The sequence below is a fragment of the Mesoplodon mirus genome (assembly GCF_964341445.2).
Source record: "Mesoplodon mirus genome assembly, chromosome: 12".
Classification (NCBI taxonomy): Eukaryota; Metazoa; Chordata; class Mammalia; order Artiodactyla; family Ziphiidae; genus Mesoplodon; species Mesoplodon mirus.
In genome coordinates, this window is record NC_138988.1 from 83,289,368 (window position 1) to 83,306,670 (window position 17,303).

Genomic DNA, 17,303 nt, shown 5'->3' on the forward strand with positions numbered 1-17,303 from the left:
CTGAATTTTAGAAGGGTCTAGGAGGGTGCATGAAGGCAGCTTTGGGTGCTGATAAAGGCCTTTATGCTAACTCAGGGAGTGGTAACACAGGTGTGTAGTTTACAAAAACCCACCTTCCGGTGCGCAAACATCTGTATGGCCAAAAAGGTTTAAAACTAAATAGACCAAAATCTGTGTGTATGCTTGCCTCTAAGGCATGTCTATTTTTGAGACCATTAGCACACACTGACACACATTCTCTCAATCCTGCGGCACTATCCCTACTTGACAGGTGACCAAAGTTCGGCACAGAGACCAACTTACTCAAGTGGCAGAGAAGCTGGGATTGGGCCTCCCAGCCACAGAGCTGCACTATTTTTCAGAAAAAGGTCTCATAATCCCAGCACTGGGTTGTGAGATTCGGAGGGGCGGACACCCGGCTGTACTCATCTGCAAGTCTTGGTGCTTAATGCTGGGCCTGGCTCAGAGTAGTGTGTCCAGTGTTTATTGAATGTATGGGGAAGGTTCTTTCTGCATGCTTGCAGTTTTTCAAAATATTAAAATGAAAGACCCTACCACTGCAGCCCCACCTGTGTGCTCTCTGTACTCTCCCACCCCCTCCACATAGGCCCTCACAGAGGGGGTCCTGGGTCCCAGGATCCTGAAAAGAACTGAGAATAGGAAGGAACGCAGGTGCCTCAGCTCCAGGTAGCTCTGAGATGCAGACCTGGGCCCTCTGGTTTGCTCTTGAGTTTTCGTGGTTGAGTATTTCCTCCTTTCTTACGTGGAAAAACCTGACATCACCCGGGTTTAACTTTCTAGGTTTTGTAGGGTATGTTTAAGGCTGGCAGGAGTCACAATCCTCATACTTTGATCTCTAGCTGAGCAGAGGGTGGGATGGATGTGGGCTCTTTGCGGCAGGCCATGAGGAACCACAAAGGCCAAGTGGAGTGGGCAGGGCTCTGCAACCCTGTTTGAACCCCACGCCCAGTTAACTTTCTTTAACCTGTTTACACCTGCCCACACCTGAGCCTGACCCCATAAACAATGTGACACAGACTTTGCCCAGTTTGTTTATTGTGGAGGGAAACTGGAGAATGCGGAGCAGAGGACAGGTCCTCTCCTCTCCCTGGGATTCTGTGCAAGTGGGTATCAGGACTCAGGGACGTGAAGTGGGGCTGTGGAAGCCAAAGATGGGGACAAGAGATGAGAGAAGGCAGCAGGAGACCAGGTGGGAGTGAGGGTGGTGGAGACAGTGAGGTAGGAACACCAGAGTGCCCAGTCAGGCCATCTGCACAAAGTCCGCCTCTCACCCTTCTTGATGCAAGGTCAGTCTGGCACAAGGTTTTAGAGACAGGTGTAGGAGTGGAAATAGCCAGATTGAGAGGGGATCAGGAAGATGGGGGGTGGGGACGATCCCACTCAGATGATAGGAAAGGGATGAGGAAACCACTGTGCCTTTCCCAGGTCAGCCTAGGCAGAATTCACATTTGAGATTATTTTCTAGGTGGACGAAGGGCACTGGGTGCAGCGCCAACTGCTTTTTGGGGAGGAAACTAAACCAAAACCATATAGACGATGGAAGTACAAAGGAAAGGAAGACTGAGAACTCACAGACCAGGAAGTGTGAGTGTTCTGAGAGGGCAGTACATGATGCTGGGGTGTCAGGGGAGAGACGCTGGACCAGAGTGAAATCTGGGAAGGGTAAGACGTCACAGCCTAGCCCAGGGAAGAACCAAAAGTCCTGAATTGTTGAGGAACCAGTATATGCGGCGCAGGTCAGCAATGGACAAACTCAAGACTCAGGGGCAGGACAGCCAGGGGATCCAGGCCTTCAGAAGGCTCCTTCCCAGCAATGGAAGCTGGGTAGGGGCAGTGAGAGGTTCAGGGCTTGGTAGAACCACTAGATCTGGGACTCAGACAGGGGCAGGGCCAGGGACCCCTCAGGGGGCTCAGGGAGGGAGCTCTGGAGCTGGGGGCTGTACCAGGAGTTGCAGTAATCATACTGGCAGCACTGGGCGTAGTACCAGCGCTCTGGGGGGTCGGTGGGGTGTTTTTCTTGGCACCGGTAAGACTTGTGCTGTCCCCAGCCTCGGATTAAGAAGAGGGGACAGCTAACAACCACTGCTGCCTCCCATAGTCCCCAAACCTGGCACCCCTTTCACAGACTCTGCGATCCCTCACCCAGACCCAATTCCTATCCCAGACTCCTTCAGAAGGGGCCAGAAAAATTAGCTTAACTGGCTCCACAGAACCCCAGACCCCTCCCCTTCCAGGATCCTCCATCTCCTTAGACCTCAGGCCCCAAGCAGCCTTCATCTACAAGAGGAGACCAAGCCATGGGCTGCCCTACCAGTAGCCCCTTCCTGGGACTGGACTCACTATGACAGATGCTGATCACCATGCATGGGGACGACCTGCCGATAGTGCACTTCTGAGCCTGAAACGCATCCTATAGTAGGATCTTCTAAGAGGCAGAGGTGGCAGGTCCGGACTTCAGGAACAGGAGCTGGGGAAGTGGAAGACAGGAGTGGCCGTGTCGGCTCACTCCAAGTTCCCTGCCCTGCAGGGAGCCCGCTCATCCAGAGCCACCCCCTCCCTGGACTCAGTCACCCCTCCTTCCCTGCCCGTGTCCCACTTACCCTTTCCCACTGTGAAGCCCATCACGACCAGCACACCTACAAACATATGGGCCTTCGTCATGGAATTCTGGGGAGAGGGGAAGTCCCTCAGGGGTACTCTGAAACCCCACCTTCCTGTGACCATGCTCTTGAGCCTGAACTGCAGGGTGGTTTTGACAGGCAGAGTCTGGGCAGGAGCTACCGCAGGTACAGAGCTATATTCCTGACTGGGGGAAGAAGCTATTAACTTGGCAGAAGGGATGTGTCCTCACCCACCAGGTCTGGTTCCTGAATGTGGGAACAGTAGCCCAGACAGGGGCAATACCTGGGCCGCAATCCAGCAGTCTACCTTTGTCCCGTGTGCCTTTCAAGGGTCCATGGATGTTTCCTTCTCTGGTACCATCTGCTATCCTTCCCACACAATAGGGTCAGTCCCTATTGTTCTGGGAGAAACCTTAGCCAGGAACCCAGTGACCCCATCCTTCTGAAATGAGCATGTCTCAGCTCTCCAGCAGGGGGCAGGCAGACACCACAAAACAGCAATTCTGGACCCTGCCCCTCCTCTCCCCACCCCTTACAGATCTGTTTATTTTGGGACCAATTTCCCTGTAAAACCCAAACTCAAAGTGTTGTTGATTACATTCCCTAGAGTATAAACAGACAACCATAGGTGGCCCAAAAGGAATAAATATTTCTCTAGTCTTTGGAATTTGATTCTTGAGTCTTTTGTGATCTTTGCACATCCCCACACCCAATTCTAGAACTCCACTTTACTACTAAAAACATCACCCAAATCCACTGGGCAAAAATCTGTGCTGGATTTCAAGCTGAGGAGGGTAGGCGGGGCCAGGAGAGCTCCTGGGGTCCAGCACACCATTACCCTCCCTTCCCCAACCCCAAGTACCAGCAAATCAGCCCACAGCCTTTTCTTCCACTTTATTTCATAGTCCCACCACAATAATGACTCCTTTAATTTAAACTAAAAACCACAGAGGGTTCCTGAAAGGGTGGCAGCAAAGGAATGAAAGTGTCAAAGACTGGGGACAGGTGGGGTGGAATCAGCGAATCGTCTTGACTGGACTCTTGAAGTTGCTGGCCGCTTGGAGCTGCAGCTGGTAGGCCATCGGATGGATCTTGAAACCGTAGAGCCTGGGTCAGGGCAGAGGTCAGAGGGGCAGCAGCGTGAGCCCCATCCTGGCCCTGCCTGTGGCCAGCATCCCTGCCTCCCCACCCCAGCTCCTTCATGGGCCTGCTCAGTACTGAAGGGCGGTGGTTCCCAAACTTCTTCTCTCAAGAATAGGTGGAAATTTATTTTAAATATCCATTAAAACTCAAATTCTAGGACGTACACGTGTGTTCACACGCACAAGCACACACATCAGTACTTGTTTCAATATAAAGCTGAACTTTCCTTCTCTACACAAGAGTAAAAATGATACTCCAGGAAGATAAACCACACTTGAACCGTGGCTCTGAGGATTTCCTGGCAGAAGGTTGAACACCCAAGATGGCAACAAGGATAGCTACTGTTTAAATGTTGCTTCAAGTGACAAACATTATTTTAAGCGATTCATACATTTAAAAACACACTGTCAGGCATGTCACTATCCCCACTTCATGGATAACGGAACTGAGGCATAGGTGATCACACAACTTTCCCCAGGTCACTGAGCAGGGAAAAGCCCTGGCTTTGGGAGAAGTAGGTCTCAAGAACGGACCATGCCCTGTCCTTGTCTTCCCTTCTTTCTGGGGGATCCCGGCCCTTTCCTTTGACCCTTGGTGACTCTGTCCCTGCTCCCCACCTGGGCACAAACTGGTTGGCGGGCCTCTTGGGCCGGTACTCAGGGTGCACCATGAAGAGCATGTGAGGGAAACCGGTGCCGAAGTAGGCGCCATCCGTGTGGTGGTGCCTCGATGACTTGGGTGTGTACACGTCCATGCACTTGGGGCAGTAGAGCTTCACCATGGCCTCACCTGGGATGTCCGAAAGGCCTGGGAGACAGCCAGACTCAGCAGGCCAGGTAACCCAAGCCTGCCCAACCTCCCTCCTGGACTCAGGCCCCAACTTGCTGAGCCCCAACTCCTTCCCAGTGGACCTGCCACTTTATGTGGCCCTGCTTTCCCTTTTCCAACACTCACCGATGGGAAGCATTGGCTGGTTCTCACAGTACACACGGGGACAGTAGCCAAAGTCTCCCTGCTGGTACTTTTCCAACTGCAGTGGGTAAAATGGAAGGGGTTGCTGGATAGGTATGAAGAGAAGAGGCAACCCCCTCCTCAGCCCAACCCCCATCACTCTGGCCCCAACTCCTCCTGCCTCTCGCTGTCCAGAGGCCCCTTTTCTGGCTCAGATGGGCCCTCAAGACTCCTCTGCTTCCCTCCCTCCAGTCAGGCAGGCTGCAGACCATCAGAGCCATTCGCTGCTTATTCTCTGAGGAAGAGGCAGTCTACAACTTCCTGCCCAAGGTCACATCCCCCTCCCTGAAAACACCCCCTTTAGCATACCCCCAATCAGGTTTTAATCCCTAAGCCTAGGTTCTGGGTTTTTTTCCCCTCTTCTCAGCTAGATTCCTTGACAAGGTTGAAACAAGTGACTTCTTGCTGCAGGAAACTGTTTCCCTTGTTGCCTCTGAAGGAGCCAAGTGGGAGTGGAGAGGCCTCACCATCTGGGCGATGCCACGGTTGGTGAGGATATAGCGGGCGTGGATCAATCCATAGAGCATTTCAGCTGCCTGCTCAATCAGGTCACTCTGGTTGGGGTTGTCTTCCAGCTCCTCATCTGAAACATGGCCCCAACCAAATGCAACCACTTGTCTTACAGCTATTTTAGGTGCCCTGCCCACCCCCAGGGGCTGCTGGCTACTCAGTTAGCCCAGCACCCAACTCTGAGCCTCACCCCACCCACGGCCTGGGCATCTGACCCAGAAACCTGGGCCTCTGACCCTTCCACCAACCCAAGGCAGCTCTGCCTTCTTTCCATCCCTCTCAGCCTCTGCTCCCTTCTCTCCCTCGATACATAAATGCAAAGATGTCTCCACAGAAGATCAAACTCTAGCCTGGAAGGTGCAAGGCAGGGAAAAGAAGCAGAAAATAAGACTCATGGAAAAACGGGCATTATGGAATAGCGCTAAGTTAACAGGATCAGAGTGTGGGAATGAGCGGTGTAAGTCACAGAACTAAGCAAGAGTGAGGGAGGGAATCAGAATGAAGTAGAGGACTCTGGGGCAAGGGGGTCAGAGAACCCAAAGGAAATTTAGAGATTCAAGAAGCAGACAAAACAGGATTTGAAAAGCACAAAAAGCACACACACACAAAACAACCCTGAGGGTGTCTCACCAGGCTCCAGGTCCAAGATCATGTCTAAAGCTTGTCGATAGTGAGGCACCTGCTCATTGAGTCCAGTGAGATTGAATTTGTCCTGGATATAATCTTCATCCACCTGTCAGGACATGAAGTCAAAAGGAAACCCATAGCAGAATCCTCAGCTTTGACCTGGGCAAGATGCTCGAACTGGTGCCTTATCCTCAACACAACTGCTTCTGTTCCCTTTGTTCCGCACTCCCAACTCAGTAGAAGTACTTGAGTCTCTCTCCCCAGCTTGCATATACCGCCCATCCATAAAAGCTTCGGGTTTTCCTTTCCAAGGACAAACAGGTACAGCAATCCCCGTCTTAGAGAGACACTCCTTTCATGATCCTTGTCCCTATTGCTGCTTCCCATCTCAGTTTTGGCCTCTCCTTAGGGCCAGCTGGCTCTCTGAGGAAGGTGGAGGCTCAACAGCTTGGATTCTGAAGGCAGTTACAATGCCTTATGTTAACACACAGCTTTGCATGTTACAGAACATTTTAGTAGGAACTATTTTAATTCTAACAGCCACAAAAAATAGGTAGTACCAGTACCACTGTGGTAATAAAAAAGAAAACGCACAGGTTGACATGTCCAACGTTACATTGCTGGAGAATGGCAGGGCTGACTTGGGGCCCCAGTCTTGCCCCTTCACCACAAGTTAGTGAGGGAGTTACTGAGGGGACTCTTCCTTGACGAGAAAGAGTTTTTACGTAAGCCTGTGAAAGAAGTGTGTGCAAGCTGAATATATGGGAGAACATTTTATTTGGCCAGATTATATGTGGAGATGGGTAGGGGGTTTGAGAAGAACTCACTTCACAGAAGAATTCATTGCCACGAAGCCCACAGAACCAGGAAATCCAGGACACCTCCTCTGAGCTGCTCATCTTCACGTCAGCTAGAGAAAGAGGAGTGTAAGGCTAAGCTCTACCTCCCTGCCTCTGATATCCTCCCTCCTTCCACACTTTGCCCTCCAACCATGGAAGAACTTGGGGCCACCCTTTCTTAAAGGATCCGAACCAGGAGCACGTCTGTCTAGCTCCTCTAATTCACATCTCGGCCCCTTTTCTCTGAGACTAGATAAATTCTTTGGGGTCCCACCACTTGTGAGAAACCGACAGGTCTTGACCTACCAGTCCTACCCACAACCCTGACGCTCCTGAAGGCCAGGCCCCTCTCCCCTCCGTGTCAACTCCGGCAGGGCCCGCGGCTCAGGGTCCCTACCCCCGCAAGTCTCCGCGCGTTCCCAGCCCCATTTCCAAGGGTTCCGAAGTTTATCCTTTCCAAGCAAGAGCCGAGCCCCTCCTTTTCTCATGGCCTGCGGGTGGCCCTCAGGTCCCTTTCATGGGAGTCCCCACATCCCGCCTCCACCCTTTTGGCCACCTCTCCCTCCCTCGGTGCCGGACCAGGTCACTTCCTTCCCCACCCCCATATCAAGGCGGGGAGACCCCTTGTGCCGCGCCCAGGGACAGGGGACACGGCGCGGGGACGACCCCAGACTCACCGACTGGACGGGGACTGGGACCGGGGGACGGGGGGGGAAGGGGAGTTTCTGCTTCCAAGGAACCGCGGGGACCGCTGCAACGCAGGGCGCGGACCCGACCGCGGTAGGCGAAGTGGGGTGGAGGGGGAGTGGAAATTGGGGAGGGTGGGGAAGAGGGCAACGCGCAAGTGCTTAGCGTCGGGAGCCGCGGTGGACGCCGGGAAATGGAGTCCCCGGTGGGGAGAAACTGGCGAAACTAGGGAAAGCCGAACTACGAATCCCAGGACGACCCGCGCACGACCCTGGTGTCGCGAGGCCCCTGAGGGAGACGCTCGGGGGCGGGGCGCAGCAAGGGGCTGCGAGGCTCCACCGGAAGCGGAAAATCAGTATCGCGTTCTGGGCCAGGGAGCCTGGGAAATATACTCGTGTGATTCCAGGGACCGTGGGTTCGAGAAGGGCGGGGAGAGGAACAAGGCTGCCGGGGTCGTTTCCTGCCGCACCCCTCACACAGCGAGCCTCAGGCCCCGGCGCGGCTCCGCTTCCCAGGGCATTGACCTCATCCGCTCCAGCCAGCCTGGTCCTTATCGCCTGTCGAGCTCCTTGCCCGAGTCAGCCCGCCAAGGAGAACCCCGAAGGGGCCCATGCTTCACCCCGGGGTTTGGGCTCCGGAGGCGGGAGGTGAGGCCGGGTTCCGTGCTGAGGGACCTGGGTAGGGTGTACTGGGCTGAACTGAACGGTGACAGAACCAGGACGGCCCCGTGCGCTAACCTGAGGTGGTGCCAGCCATTCTGCTGCTTGTTCCCCTGCACTTCTGCATTTCCTCTCAGGGCTTGAACGGGGCTGCTGCAGGCGCTAAGTGTGACCTTCGAACCCTCGTCAGAGTAATGGTCAGGGGCTGTGAGACGTTATTTCTTCTCACGGTTTCTGGGCATTCTCCACCTCAGGGCCTTTCTTAACCCCGAGACTGGTTTCCCAGGGACAGAAAATGAGCTCGGAGCGGGGGCCACCTTGAGGGAGGCGAAGGGCATTGTGGGGGCGTTATGTAAAAGCAGCACCCCAACCGACGGATCCTTCTCGGTCCTCGCGCTACCTGGGCACGTGGTGCATTGCGCGTATGCTATTGGAACGATTCCAAGGCGGGAAACAGCCCGGCGCTTGCGCGCGCCTGCGCCCTCAAGTAATTGCCCCCACCCCAAGCCACGCATGCGGCTTTGTATCGTGTGACTCTGTCGATTCCTTTGCTTAGAGTAGCGCCATTTTGCAGTACGGAAGCTACGAAACAACACAGGGTGGAACCTCTCCCTGAAATCGGCTTCCTGCTTCCGGAGAATTGTCAAGTCTGTTTTTGTTTGGGAAGACGTTACCCCAAATAGGATCGAGGAAGATTTAAAGAGCCAGGCTGATTGTTTTTCTTAACGGTATGTCTTACGCGGTGGTAAAGTAGCCTCAGAGAGGCTATTATTTATTGTTGATGAGGATGGGAGTGGGGGGCGGAGCGCAGGACCTCTGGGCAGCAGTCTTACGGAGACTTCTTTGTTAACCTTTACTAAGGGGCATGGTCTGTTACTGTAGGATTTCCTGTTTTTCCACATGATCTATGGTCCTCAGGCCCTGCAGGGTCCTAGGTTGTGGGGTCACTTTTGGGTTAGGAGGGGATTTTTGACGCTAAGGATACTTTTCCTTCTCCCAGCAGGTGTCCGGAGGTGGCTCTGGTCACTGCACGACCACCAGGGGCTTGGCTTCCTTGTCTCATCCTCCCCCTGCCTAGTCTCATTTTCCCAGATCTCCCAAGAGCCATGTCCTGGGCCACCCTCATTAACTTTACCCCAGCCACTGACCCCAGTGATCTCTGGAAAGATGGGCAGTTGCAGTCACAGCCTGAAGAGCTGAAGCCCACCCTGGATGGGGCTGCAGCCCGGGCTTTCTACGAAGCCTTGACTGGGGATGAGAGCAGCACTCGTGAACCCCAGAGGGCTCAGCCTGAGTCTGCCAGTAAGAGAAAGAGGAAGAGACGAAGAATGATGAGGGAAGCTGCAGCAGGAGTATCAGGAGGACATGGACAAAGGAGCTCCCTTGAGGCAGAGGACAAGATGACCCACCGGATACTGAGGGCAGCCCAGGAGGGGGATGTGGCAAAACTAAAAAGACTGTTGGATCCCCATGAGGCAGGGGGAGCTGGGGGGAATATCAACGCTCGAGATGCTTTCTGGTGGACCCCCCTGATGTGTGCTGCCCGAGCAGGCCAGGGGGCAGCTGTGCGCTATCTCCTGGGCCGTGGGGCTGCCTGGGTGGGGGTCTGCGAGCTGGGTGGCAGGGATGCTGCTCAGCTGGCAGAAGAAGCCGGCTTCCCTGAGGTGGCCCGCATGGTCAGAGAGAGCCCCAGAGAGACGAGGAGTCCAGAGAACCGGTGAGGGGAAGCCTTATCTTCCGTTGTGTTCTCTCCTTCCTAGCTACTCCACACCAGAGGCCCCAGAACAGAGCTGGAGGGTTGGTTCTCTCCCCTGTCCTCTAGTGTAGGCTAATAAGGCAGTCTGGTTACAGACATGAGCTCCCTGGGTTTATTTTTTTGTATTTTAAACATTTATATATTTATTTATTTTTTAGTTTTTAATTTTGTATTTTATTTTTTTATTGAAGCATAGTTCATGTATAATACTATATAAATTACAGCTATACAATATTAGTGATTCACAATTTTTAAAGGTTATAGTCCATTTAAAGTCATCATACAATGTTTGCTAGATTCCCGTGGTTACCCGCTCCCTGGGTTTAAATCCTGACTGTACTTACTTGGGCAAGCAACCGAATGTCCACGTGCATCAGTTTCGTCATCTAAGAAATGGGGCAATAAGAGCACCTTTCTCAAGGGTTGTTAGTATTAAATGGGTTAATATATGTAAAGCGCTAGAACAGTGCTTGCAGCATAGTAAGCACTACACAAACATTAGCTACAGTAATTATTATTATTCCTCCCTCACCCAAGGGCCTTGTGAGTACTTTTAACCTTCTCTTCTCCCACCTATCCCCCTTTGGGTCCCTCGTTGCTAAGTGGGGAGGAAGGCAATTTGTTCCTCAGCAGAAGTACTGGAAGGACCCTGTCCCACCCTGTCACCCACCTCTGAGGCCTAAACCCTTGCGCTGCCCTTAACCCTTTCTTTTTTTTCTCTGCAGGTCCCGATCCCCCTCCCCCAAGTACTGTGAGACTTGTGATGCCCACTTCCAAGACTCTAATCACCGTACCTCCACTGCTCACCTGCTGTCATTGTCCCAGGATCTCCGGCCCCGCAACCTGCCCCTTGGGGTGCCTACCTCCAGCCCAGGCTTCAAGCTGCTGCTGAGGGGGGGCTGGGAGCCTGGAATGGGGCTGGGACCCCGGAGCGAGGGTCGTGCCAATCCCATCCCCACTGTCCTCAAGAGGGACCAGGAAGGATTAGGCTACAGATCAGCACCCCAACCCCGAGTTACGCATTTCCCAGCTCAGGATACACGGGCAGTGGCTGGGAGGGAGAGAGCCCCTAGGGTGACCACACTGAACTGGAAGGAGGAGAGAAGGCAGGAGGAGAAGGACAGGGCCTGGGAGCAGGATCTGAGGACATACATGAACCTTGAGTTCTGACCTTGGCAAGTTCTGACCCTGGTCTGCTGCTGAAGTCTGAACTTGGGCCCCTGACCTAGGCACTTGGGCTTCTACTTCCTGGGGTCTGCCCAGGTTCCAGACCTTCAGGTTTTGATCAGTGGGCTCTGCCTTTGGGAGAAAAGAGGCTGAGAGTTGAGAAATAAATCAAGCTTTTCCCCCTCTTTGGTGTTCTATTCACTTTTCTGGAAGCTGTTGCAGGGAAGCCAAACAGGCTGGGGGCCACGTGAAATTCCACCTGAGCCAGAAAAGGCAGCAGCTCTGCTAGGTGGTATGATAGGGTCACCTCCCTGCCAGTCTGGTTCGCTTCTAGTCCCAGCCACTGCCCAGAGTGCCGCACCTGTTGTTTCAGTCCCTGAACCAGGAATTACCCATCTCTATGCAAGTCTAACTTCCCCCAGAAGGCATCCCCTGCACACTCCATTCAATCACTGATTTCACAAAGTTCATATACTATGTGCTAAGAATAGGGAGTAAGAGACTTTCCCAGTCTACAGGTTGCTCATAGCTGGAGGAGACAGGATGTGATCAAATACAATGCGTGCTGATAGAGGAGGTCAGGGAAGGCTCAGAGGTGATGAGAGTGGGTAGGGTCTTGCAGGAAGAGGCCAGTGTGATAGGAGGGCCTAAGATTATTCAGCCTGTAGGCTATTAGCTGAAAACTGGGACCAGAACTCTGGCCTCCCAAATATAGACTTTAAGCCAAGGTTCTTCATTTTGATACCTGAAAACTCCTGAGGGCAGGAAGCACATCCTATTTGTCTTCACTTGTCCGTCCCACACTTCCTCTCCCGCTCCTCCTTTCTGCTGCTCATACTAGGTGCCAGGCACATGAAGCGCTCACTGTCGTCAAATCCAAGAGGTAAAGTCCGTGCATGGAGGAGCAAGGAAGGGCTACTTAAGTCCCAAGCCTCCTCTCAGCTTTCTTTTCCGGAAAATCCTTTCATGAAGTCATAAGGGGACTAAAGGGGGCGGGCGAGTTTAAGGGAACACTGGCGTCACGGGGCCTCTAGACGACGAAAAGGGAAAGCTGGGTTTACATTCAGGCGTTGGGTCCCCGTGATCTTGACTCTGCGCCCCGCGGTACGGCCCGGTGCGCACTGATGGCGCGCACAAGCAGCGCGGGCGGGGGGCGGTGGTGGATCGGCAGGGTCCGCCCCGCGAGCTGCGGGCTCCGCCTCCGCCTGGCCGTCTAGGCCCGGTGCAGCTGCTTCCGGGCTCTGCGGCTCCGGGCGGATCCGCGAGGCCGCGGTCCGGACGCTGGGCCCGGGAGGGGCCGCAGCGCCTGGACGCCTGGCTCCCCAGGCAGGCTCGCGCTTTGCCTCGCAACCGGGATCTCCGAAGACATCTCCGGCCTAACCTCGCGGGGACCGAGCCTCAGCTGCGTGCTCAGGGGCCGGTGGGGCCACTTTATAGGGTTCATAGCCCTCTGAATCAAGGGACGAACGTTGCTGGCTGGAGTTTGCCGGATACCTCTTCCCTCACTCACCTAACCGGAGACTTCTTCCTGAGCTGCCTTAGGGCAGCAGTTCAGGACTCTCCCGCTCCGAAGCACCTAGGACCCAGGGCCACCTTCCTTCCTTCCTTCTTGGATGGATACCCTCCTCCCCCGTTTCTGGGGCACCTTGGGGCGTAGCCTTGGTGAGTGAAACTTGGGGTGCTGCCTGCTGGGAAAGAAACCTGGAAATCAGGGAGGACACTGTGGGGGTGACCTAGGCTTTGTCAGATCCTGAGACTTGGAATCTTGTGTGCTGGGTGGTGGTGGTGAATGAACTTGGATGTGCCTTTCTTTACCTCAAAACCATAAAGGAAACAAGCCGCTTGACACACTTGAGGCTGCATGACCATCCAGGGAAGTGGGGAGCCACTTCTGAATTCAGAGTAGGACTCACCAGAAGATACCTGTTCTTCTGAGCCTGAACAGACTGTGGCTTCTGAGGAAACCCTCAACCCCCAAACCTGAGAGTCTAAGCAGTGCCAGGAAGCAGCCCCAGAATTTGGGGGCTCATTACACACCCCAACCATGTTCCTGCGACAGCTTGGTGGCTGGCTACCTCGCCCCTGGGGCCGCTGGAAATCAACGAGGCCTGACCTGCCCGCCCCAGAACCCAGACGGATGGACAGCTCCTCTGAGAATTCAGGGAGTGACTGGGACAGTGCCCCAGAAACCATGGGAGATCTGGGGCCTCCCAAGACCAAGGACTCATGTGCACAGAGGAGCTCTGGGGCTGCTCCAGAACCAAGCAGGGAGTCCCAAGCTGAGCAACTGGGGTGCAAACGAATGGATTCTCTCAAGTGGGACAAGACCGTCTCTAGCACTCAAGAGTCTGGGAGATTGGAGGCTGGAGAGACCATTCCCAAACTAGGATGGGATCCTGTGGACTCAGGTGGCACCAGGAAGCCTGGTGTGTCCCCTGAAGAGGGACTGAGCCCCCCTGGGCCTGAAGCCCCAGCGGAGAAGCCTGGCCAGCGTCAGAAGCTGCTGGGCTGGCTGCGGGGGGAAACAGGTGGGGGAGCAGGGGCTCCCTACCAGTACCTGGGGGACCCAGAGGAGTGTCTGCAGATCTCCACCAACCTGACCCTGCACCTGCTGGAGCTCCTGGCCTCAGCCCTGCTAGGGCTGTGCTCGAGGCCCTTGCGGGCAGCCTTGGACGCGTTGGGCCTGCGTGGACCGCTGGGCCTCTGGCTGCATGGGCTACTGTCCTTCCTGGCTGCCCTGCATGGGCTCCATGCTGTGCTGAGCCTACTTACCGCTCACCCCCTGCACTTTGCCTGCCTCTTTGGTCTTCTACAGGCCCTGGTGCTGGCTGTCAGCCTCCGGGAGCCCAGTGGGGATGGGGAGGCCACTGACTTGGAGGGCGAGAAGTTGGGGAGGGAGGGTGAGGAGCAGAGGGGAGACCCAGGAAAGAGGCTGTGACCACGGGGTGGGGTGTGGCCCAGCGTCCCACCCTCAGTGGGTTGGGAGCAAGGGTGAAGATAGTGTGGGGGCACGATCCACATTGTAAGCACAGGGACCTCAGGGATGGGGCAGAAACCCCGGAGTATGAGGGCACAGAGCCCCCGCCCCCCTTCACACACAGGAGAGCTGTTTAGGGTGTCTGTGTTTATGGACAGTGGGGGCATTGGCCTTGAATTCACCAGCTGTTGTTAATTTTTGCTTTTACATTTCTCCCACTTCCAGTTTTTTTTTTTTCCCACCTCCGCTTTTTAAAAACCAAAAAAAAAAAAAAAAAAAAAGTGTGGTGGTGGAGAATAAAAACTAAAGGGTCTTCTCTACCTTTCAAAACTCTCCAGGGGTGGAGGAGACTAGAGGCAAGACAGACAGACCTCTGGGTGGGGTAAGAGGGTGGTCGAGAGACTCAAGGGATCCTGTGGATCCTGGGATCTGTGCTCTCTGGGAAAGATTGGCACTGCTAGGTGGGTGGATTAGGGAGTCTGGATGGGGTTCCCACAGGTGATGGGGAGCCTTCAGGGGGGGTCTGGGTGTTCCTAGGAGCCAGAGGGAGTGGGGATGGTGCTGGCAGTGTTGGCAGGAGGGCCAGCTCAGGGGCTGGCAGCTCATAGGCAGTATGGGGAGCACTGGAGTTTGCAGACCCCACTGGGGGGTTGGCTTTGCTCACTCAGCAATAAATAACTGTGTCACACCAAATCCTAAATACACCACGAAGAGTGAGAATTACTGTCACTCAGTGTCCTTCCTGACGCCGTCCAGCTGGGGGCTTAGGTGGTAGAAGGTCCAGAGGGAGTATTGAAATGGGGGGGAGTGGGACTGATGTTGGGAGACAAACCCCCAAATGAGATGAGGATTGAAAAATCATCTTTATTCTTGAAAGGGAGTTAAGAGTCTCCAGCTTCTCCCCCCACCACAATCTCAGTTCCCACTGTATCCATCTGGGGGGCACAGATGAAACCACAGGTCAGTTACTGGACAGCTCACAGGTCTCTGGTGGGAGGAGGGAGAAAAAAAGAGGATGAAAAGGAAGGAGACCCAGGGAGAGAGGCAAGGTTGATGGTAATGGGATGAGGAAGAATGCACTCCCTCATTCCCCCGTGTCAGAGAAGGGGTCTCAGGCCTTTTTTCCCTACAGACCTCTGCCCCGTCTGCCCCGTCTGCCCCTTTTATCCACTGCCAACTCAGAAACCTCTCTCGAGTATCCCAGAGCCCATCCTGGCTCCCTGTGGTGCCATCACAGTCTGAGACACAAAATGGAAGTGTCAACACAGCCAATGTGATGATGTCAGCCTTTGGCCATGCCCTCTGGTGACACCACTTGAGTCCCTTTCATCCAGCGCTCACAGAAGACTTGGTGAGTCCTACTTGTTTTCTCTGGGACTCCACCCCTCACCTTGATTCCTGGGAGTCAGTAAGAAGGCCTTAAAGTCGAGGCAGGAGGTCAGGGACTGGAATTCCTCCACACACTTCTCGGGAGGGTGTGGTGAGCGATCTGGAAGAGCAAGGCAAGGCCCGTGAAAGCCCATGCTTCTCAGCACCGCCCCTGGTGAGGCCCTCATGGAAGCACGAAGCCCTTCCTGGGATGATGTCACGGAGCCCAGAGAAAGGGGCTCTCTTGCCCCCCGCCCCCGCTTCCCCCCAGCGCTTCCTGCCTGGCACCCTCACTCACTGTAGAGGAGGAAGCGCTGGTAACCCTGGCCTGTCTCTTTCAGCATGATTCCGCCTGGGCATGCGCTGGAGAAGAGCTTGGTCTTCATGTCAGGGCGGCCTGTCAGGGTGGGTGGGGAAAGTGTGAGGACTGAGGTACAGAAGCAAGCAAGCCCAGGGGGCTTGAGGAGAGTGAGGGCTGGAGAGAACCAACCTTCGGTTCTGAGATCTGTGCTCCCCTCAGACAGGTGGTAGATCCATTTCCGGGGTGCACAGAGCCCATTTTTCCTGCAGAGGTGGTGGTGACAAGGAAGAAAGACTGAGTGACACTTCAACCACTCAGTACCAGCCTCTATTTATTCCATCTTATTCCCTCTTGAAGCCTGGCTCCCCTTGGGTTTCAGGCTACCAAGGGATGGTTAGGTCCCTATCTCTCCTGAGGGAAACTAATAGAGCTGTTGAACTCAAGTGGACCAAGAATAATGGATGTGCCAAAGAGCCCAGCTCCTGTGGGCGGGTGCTCACACTTGAGGCAGAGACCGTACCTACTGGTGCCTCTGCCTCCTCACCACTCACGTGCGGATGGTAGCTCGAAGCTGGAGCTGCCTGGGGGCAGAGCCCACGGCCATGTTGAAGACAATGTTGTCCACAGGGTCAAAAGTCGCCAACTCCTCCTTGGTGGGAGCTGCCCCTGCGATAAAGTACCACCGGCCCAGGTGGGGCTCTGGGAACTGGAGAGACGACGAGGGGAGCAGAAGAAGGTGGGTCTCACTACAGAATCCATTCAACCTCTTCATCAGTCAGAACGACAATGCTTAGGGGTGAAGGTGTTGGCTGCCTTTTTCCAACTGAGGGTTGGATCCATGACAAGGAGTCATTAAATGACTTTTCCTTTTTGCCCCTCCTCAGTAAACCCCACCTCCCAATTCTACATGTCTTCACATTGATGACCATAGTACTAATATTTTTTTTTACTTGCTTTCATCATCACAACACCCACACCCTCTTCCTCCCTTCCTTTCCCAGTGTGGCTTTTTGGTCATCCTAGGCCACTTCTCAAGGCCCCCCCAACCCCCAACCCGGTAAAGCTTCCCACATTCTCAGTCCATACCTCTTTCCCATCTAGTCCTTCCGTTGTCAGCTGCCTGTGCTCAGGGCACTGGTAGATGGAGTTAAGGAGAACGCCACAGAGGTAGAGTAGAGCTGCCCACATTTGGTGGAACATCTTCAGGCAGGAGGGAGCTGGGGGTCTGCGTGGAGTGGCTGGTGCCTTAACTGCTCTCCCCCACTGGCTGCTCAGTCCACTCTGCTTCCAGCCCCCTTGCCTCGACCCTTGACCCTTTCACCTGCTAATGAGTAACTTCAACCTTGTTTTCCAACCCAAGCCTGGATTACTTAGTGTTTGGGACTTCCTCCCCATCTTCTCAATGCAACTACTCCACAATACATCCTGGCATGTCCAGGGTCCCCCAGGAATTAAGAGAGCTGAGCCCTCCAGGTAGGCCTGTGGTCTTTTAACCCATATCTGAGCCGGGATATCTGCTGTGCTGTGCAGCACTGAAGAGAAGTGGATTGATTCTTTCATTCGCTCACTTAGCAAACTGCTTTTGAGTTCCAGCTGTTGGTCAGGAACTGGCTAAG

At 54.4% G+C, this 17,303-nt stretch overlaps 5 protein-coding genes across 6 annotated transcripts; 2 read left to right on the forward strand and 3 right to left on the reverse strand.

The window, feature by feature from the left end:
• Positions 1–1,051: 1,051 nt before the first annotated feature.
• Positions 1,052–3,436, reverse strand: LY6G5B (lymphocyte antigen 6 family member G5B). The gene is given in 7 exon segments (XM_082639044.1): positions 1,052–1,778; positions 1,780–1,833; positions 1,835–1,882; positions 1,886–2,106; positions 2,362–2,414; positions 2,416–2,488; positions 2,622–3,436. Coding segments are annotated over 7 exon segments (660 nt in total). The 5' UTR covers positions 2,746–3,436; the 3' UTR covers positions 1,052–1,691.
• Positions 3,437–3,521: 85 nt separating this feature from the next.
• CSNK2B (casein kinase 2 beta) lies at positions 3,522–7,578 on the reverse strand. The gene is made up of 7 exons (XM_082639043.1): positions 7,450–7,578; positions 6,761–6,843; positions 5,937–6,039; positions 5,264–5,379; positions 4,740–4,815; positions 4,403–4,592; positions 3,522–3,749 (listed from the first exon to the last, which is right to left on the reverse strand). The coding sequence occupies exons 2-7, from the start codon at positions 6,830–6,832 to the stop codon at positions 3,659–3,661; spliced, it is 648 nt and encodes a 215-aa protein (XP_082495169.1). The 5' UTR covers positions 6,833–6,843; positions 7,450–7,578; the 3' UTR covers positions 3,522–3,658.
• Positions 7,579–7,810: 232 nt separating this feature from the next.
• Positions 7,811–11,261, forward strand: GPANK1 (G-patch domain and ankyrin repeats 1). 2 transcript variants are annotated; one of them, XM_082639042.1, is made up of 4 exons: positions 7,811–8,106; positions 8,675–8,846; positions 9,119–9,835; positions 10,600–11,261. In XM_082639042.1, exons 3-4 carry the CDS (start codon positions 9,225–9,227, stop codon positions 11,042–11,044), a joined length of 1,056 nt encoding a protein of 351 aa, XP_082495168.1. In that variant the 5' UTR covers positions 7,811–8,106; positions 8,675–8,846; positions 9,119–9,224; the 3' UTR covers positions 11,045–11,261. The 2 variants fall into 2 exon arrangements, with proteins under 2 accessions (XP_082495168.1, XP_082495167.1); XM_082639041.1 differs by having other exon boundaries at positions 9,122–9,835; positions 10,600–11,260.
• Positions 11,262–11,686: 425 nt separating this feature from the next.
• Positions 11,687–14,817, forward strand: LOC309814013 (uncharacterized protein C6orf47). The gene has a single exon (XM_082639314.1). The coding sequence runs from the start codon at positions 13,086–13,088 to the stop codon at positions 13,977–13,979; it is 894 nt and encodes a 297-aa protein (XP_082495440.1). The 5' UTR covers positions 11,687–13,085; the 3' UTR covers positions 13,980–14,817.
• Positions 14,818–14,861: 44 nt separating this feature from the next.
• Positions 14,862–17,237, reverse strand: APOM (apolipoprotein M). The gene is made up of 6 exons (XM_082639315.1): positions 16,774–17,237; positions 16,239–16,393; positions 15,877–15,950; positions 15,685–15,783; positions 15,409–15,507; positions 14,862–15,005 (listed from the first exon to the last, which is right to left on the reverse strand). The coding sequence occupies exons 1-6, from the start codon at positions 16,885–16,887 to the stop codon at positions 14,980–14,982; spliced, it is 567 nt and encodes a 188-aa protein (XP_082495441.1). The 5' UTR covers positions 16,888–17,237; the 3' UTR covers positions 14,862–14,979.
• Positions 17,238–17,303: the final 66 nt, after the last annotated feature.

Coding starts and splice junctions, on each gene's coding strand:
- CSNK2B (XM_082639043.1), bottom strand. CDS start 6,832: ATGAGCAGCTCAGAGGAGGTGTCCTGGATTTCCTGGTTCTGTGGGCTT. Junction 5,380..5,936: donor GATCTTGGACCTGGAGCCTG/GTGAGACACCCT, acceptor GCCATGTTTCAG/ATGAGGAGCTGGAAGACAAC. Junction 3,750..4,402: donor GCCAACCAGTTTGTGCCCAG/GTGGGGAGCAGG, acceptor GCCCTGACCCAG/GCTCTACGGTTTCAAGATCC.
- GPANK1 (XM_082639042.1), top strand. CDS start 9,225: ATGTCCTGGGCCACCCTCATTAACTTTACCCCAGCCACTGACCCCAGT. Junction 9,836..10,599: donor ACGAGGAGTCCAGAGAACCG/GTGAGGGGAAGC, acceptor TTTTCTCTGCAG/GTCCCGATCCCCCTCCCCCA.
- LOC309814013 (XM_082639314.1), top strand. CDS start 13,086: ATGTTCCTGCGACAGCTTGGTGGCTGGCTACCTCGCCCCTGGGGCCGC.
- APOM (XM_082639315.1), bottom strand. CDS start 16,887: ATGTTCCACCAAATGTGGGCAGCTCTACTCTACCTCTGTGGCGTTCTC. Junction 15,951..16,238: donor CTTCGAGCTACCATCCGCAC/GTGAGTGGTGAG, acceptor CCACCTCTGCAG/GAAAAATGGGCTCTGTGCAC. Junction 15,784..15,876: donor CACAGATCTCAGAACCGAAG/GTTGGTTCTCTC, acceptor CCACCCTGACAG/GCCGCCCTGACATGAAGACC.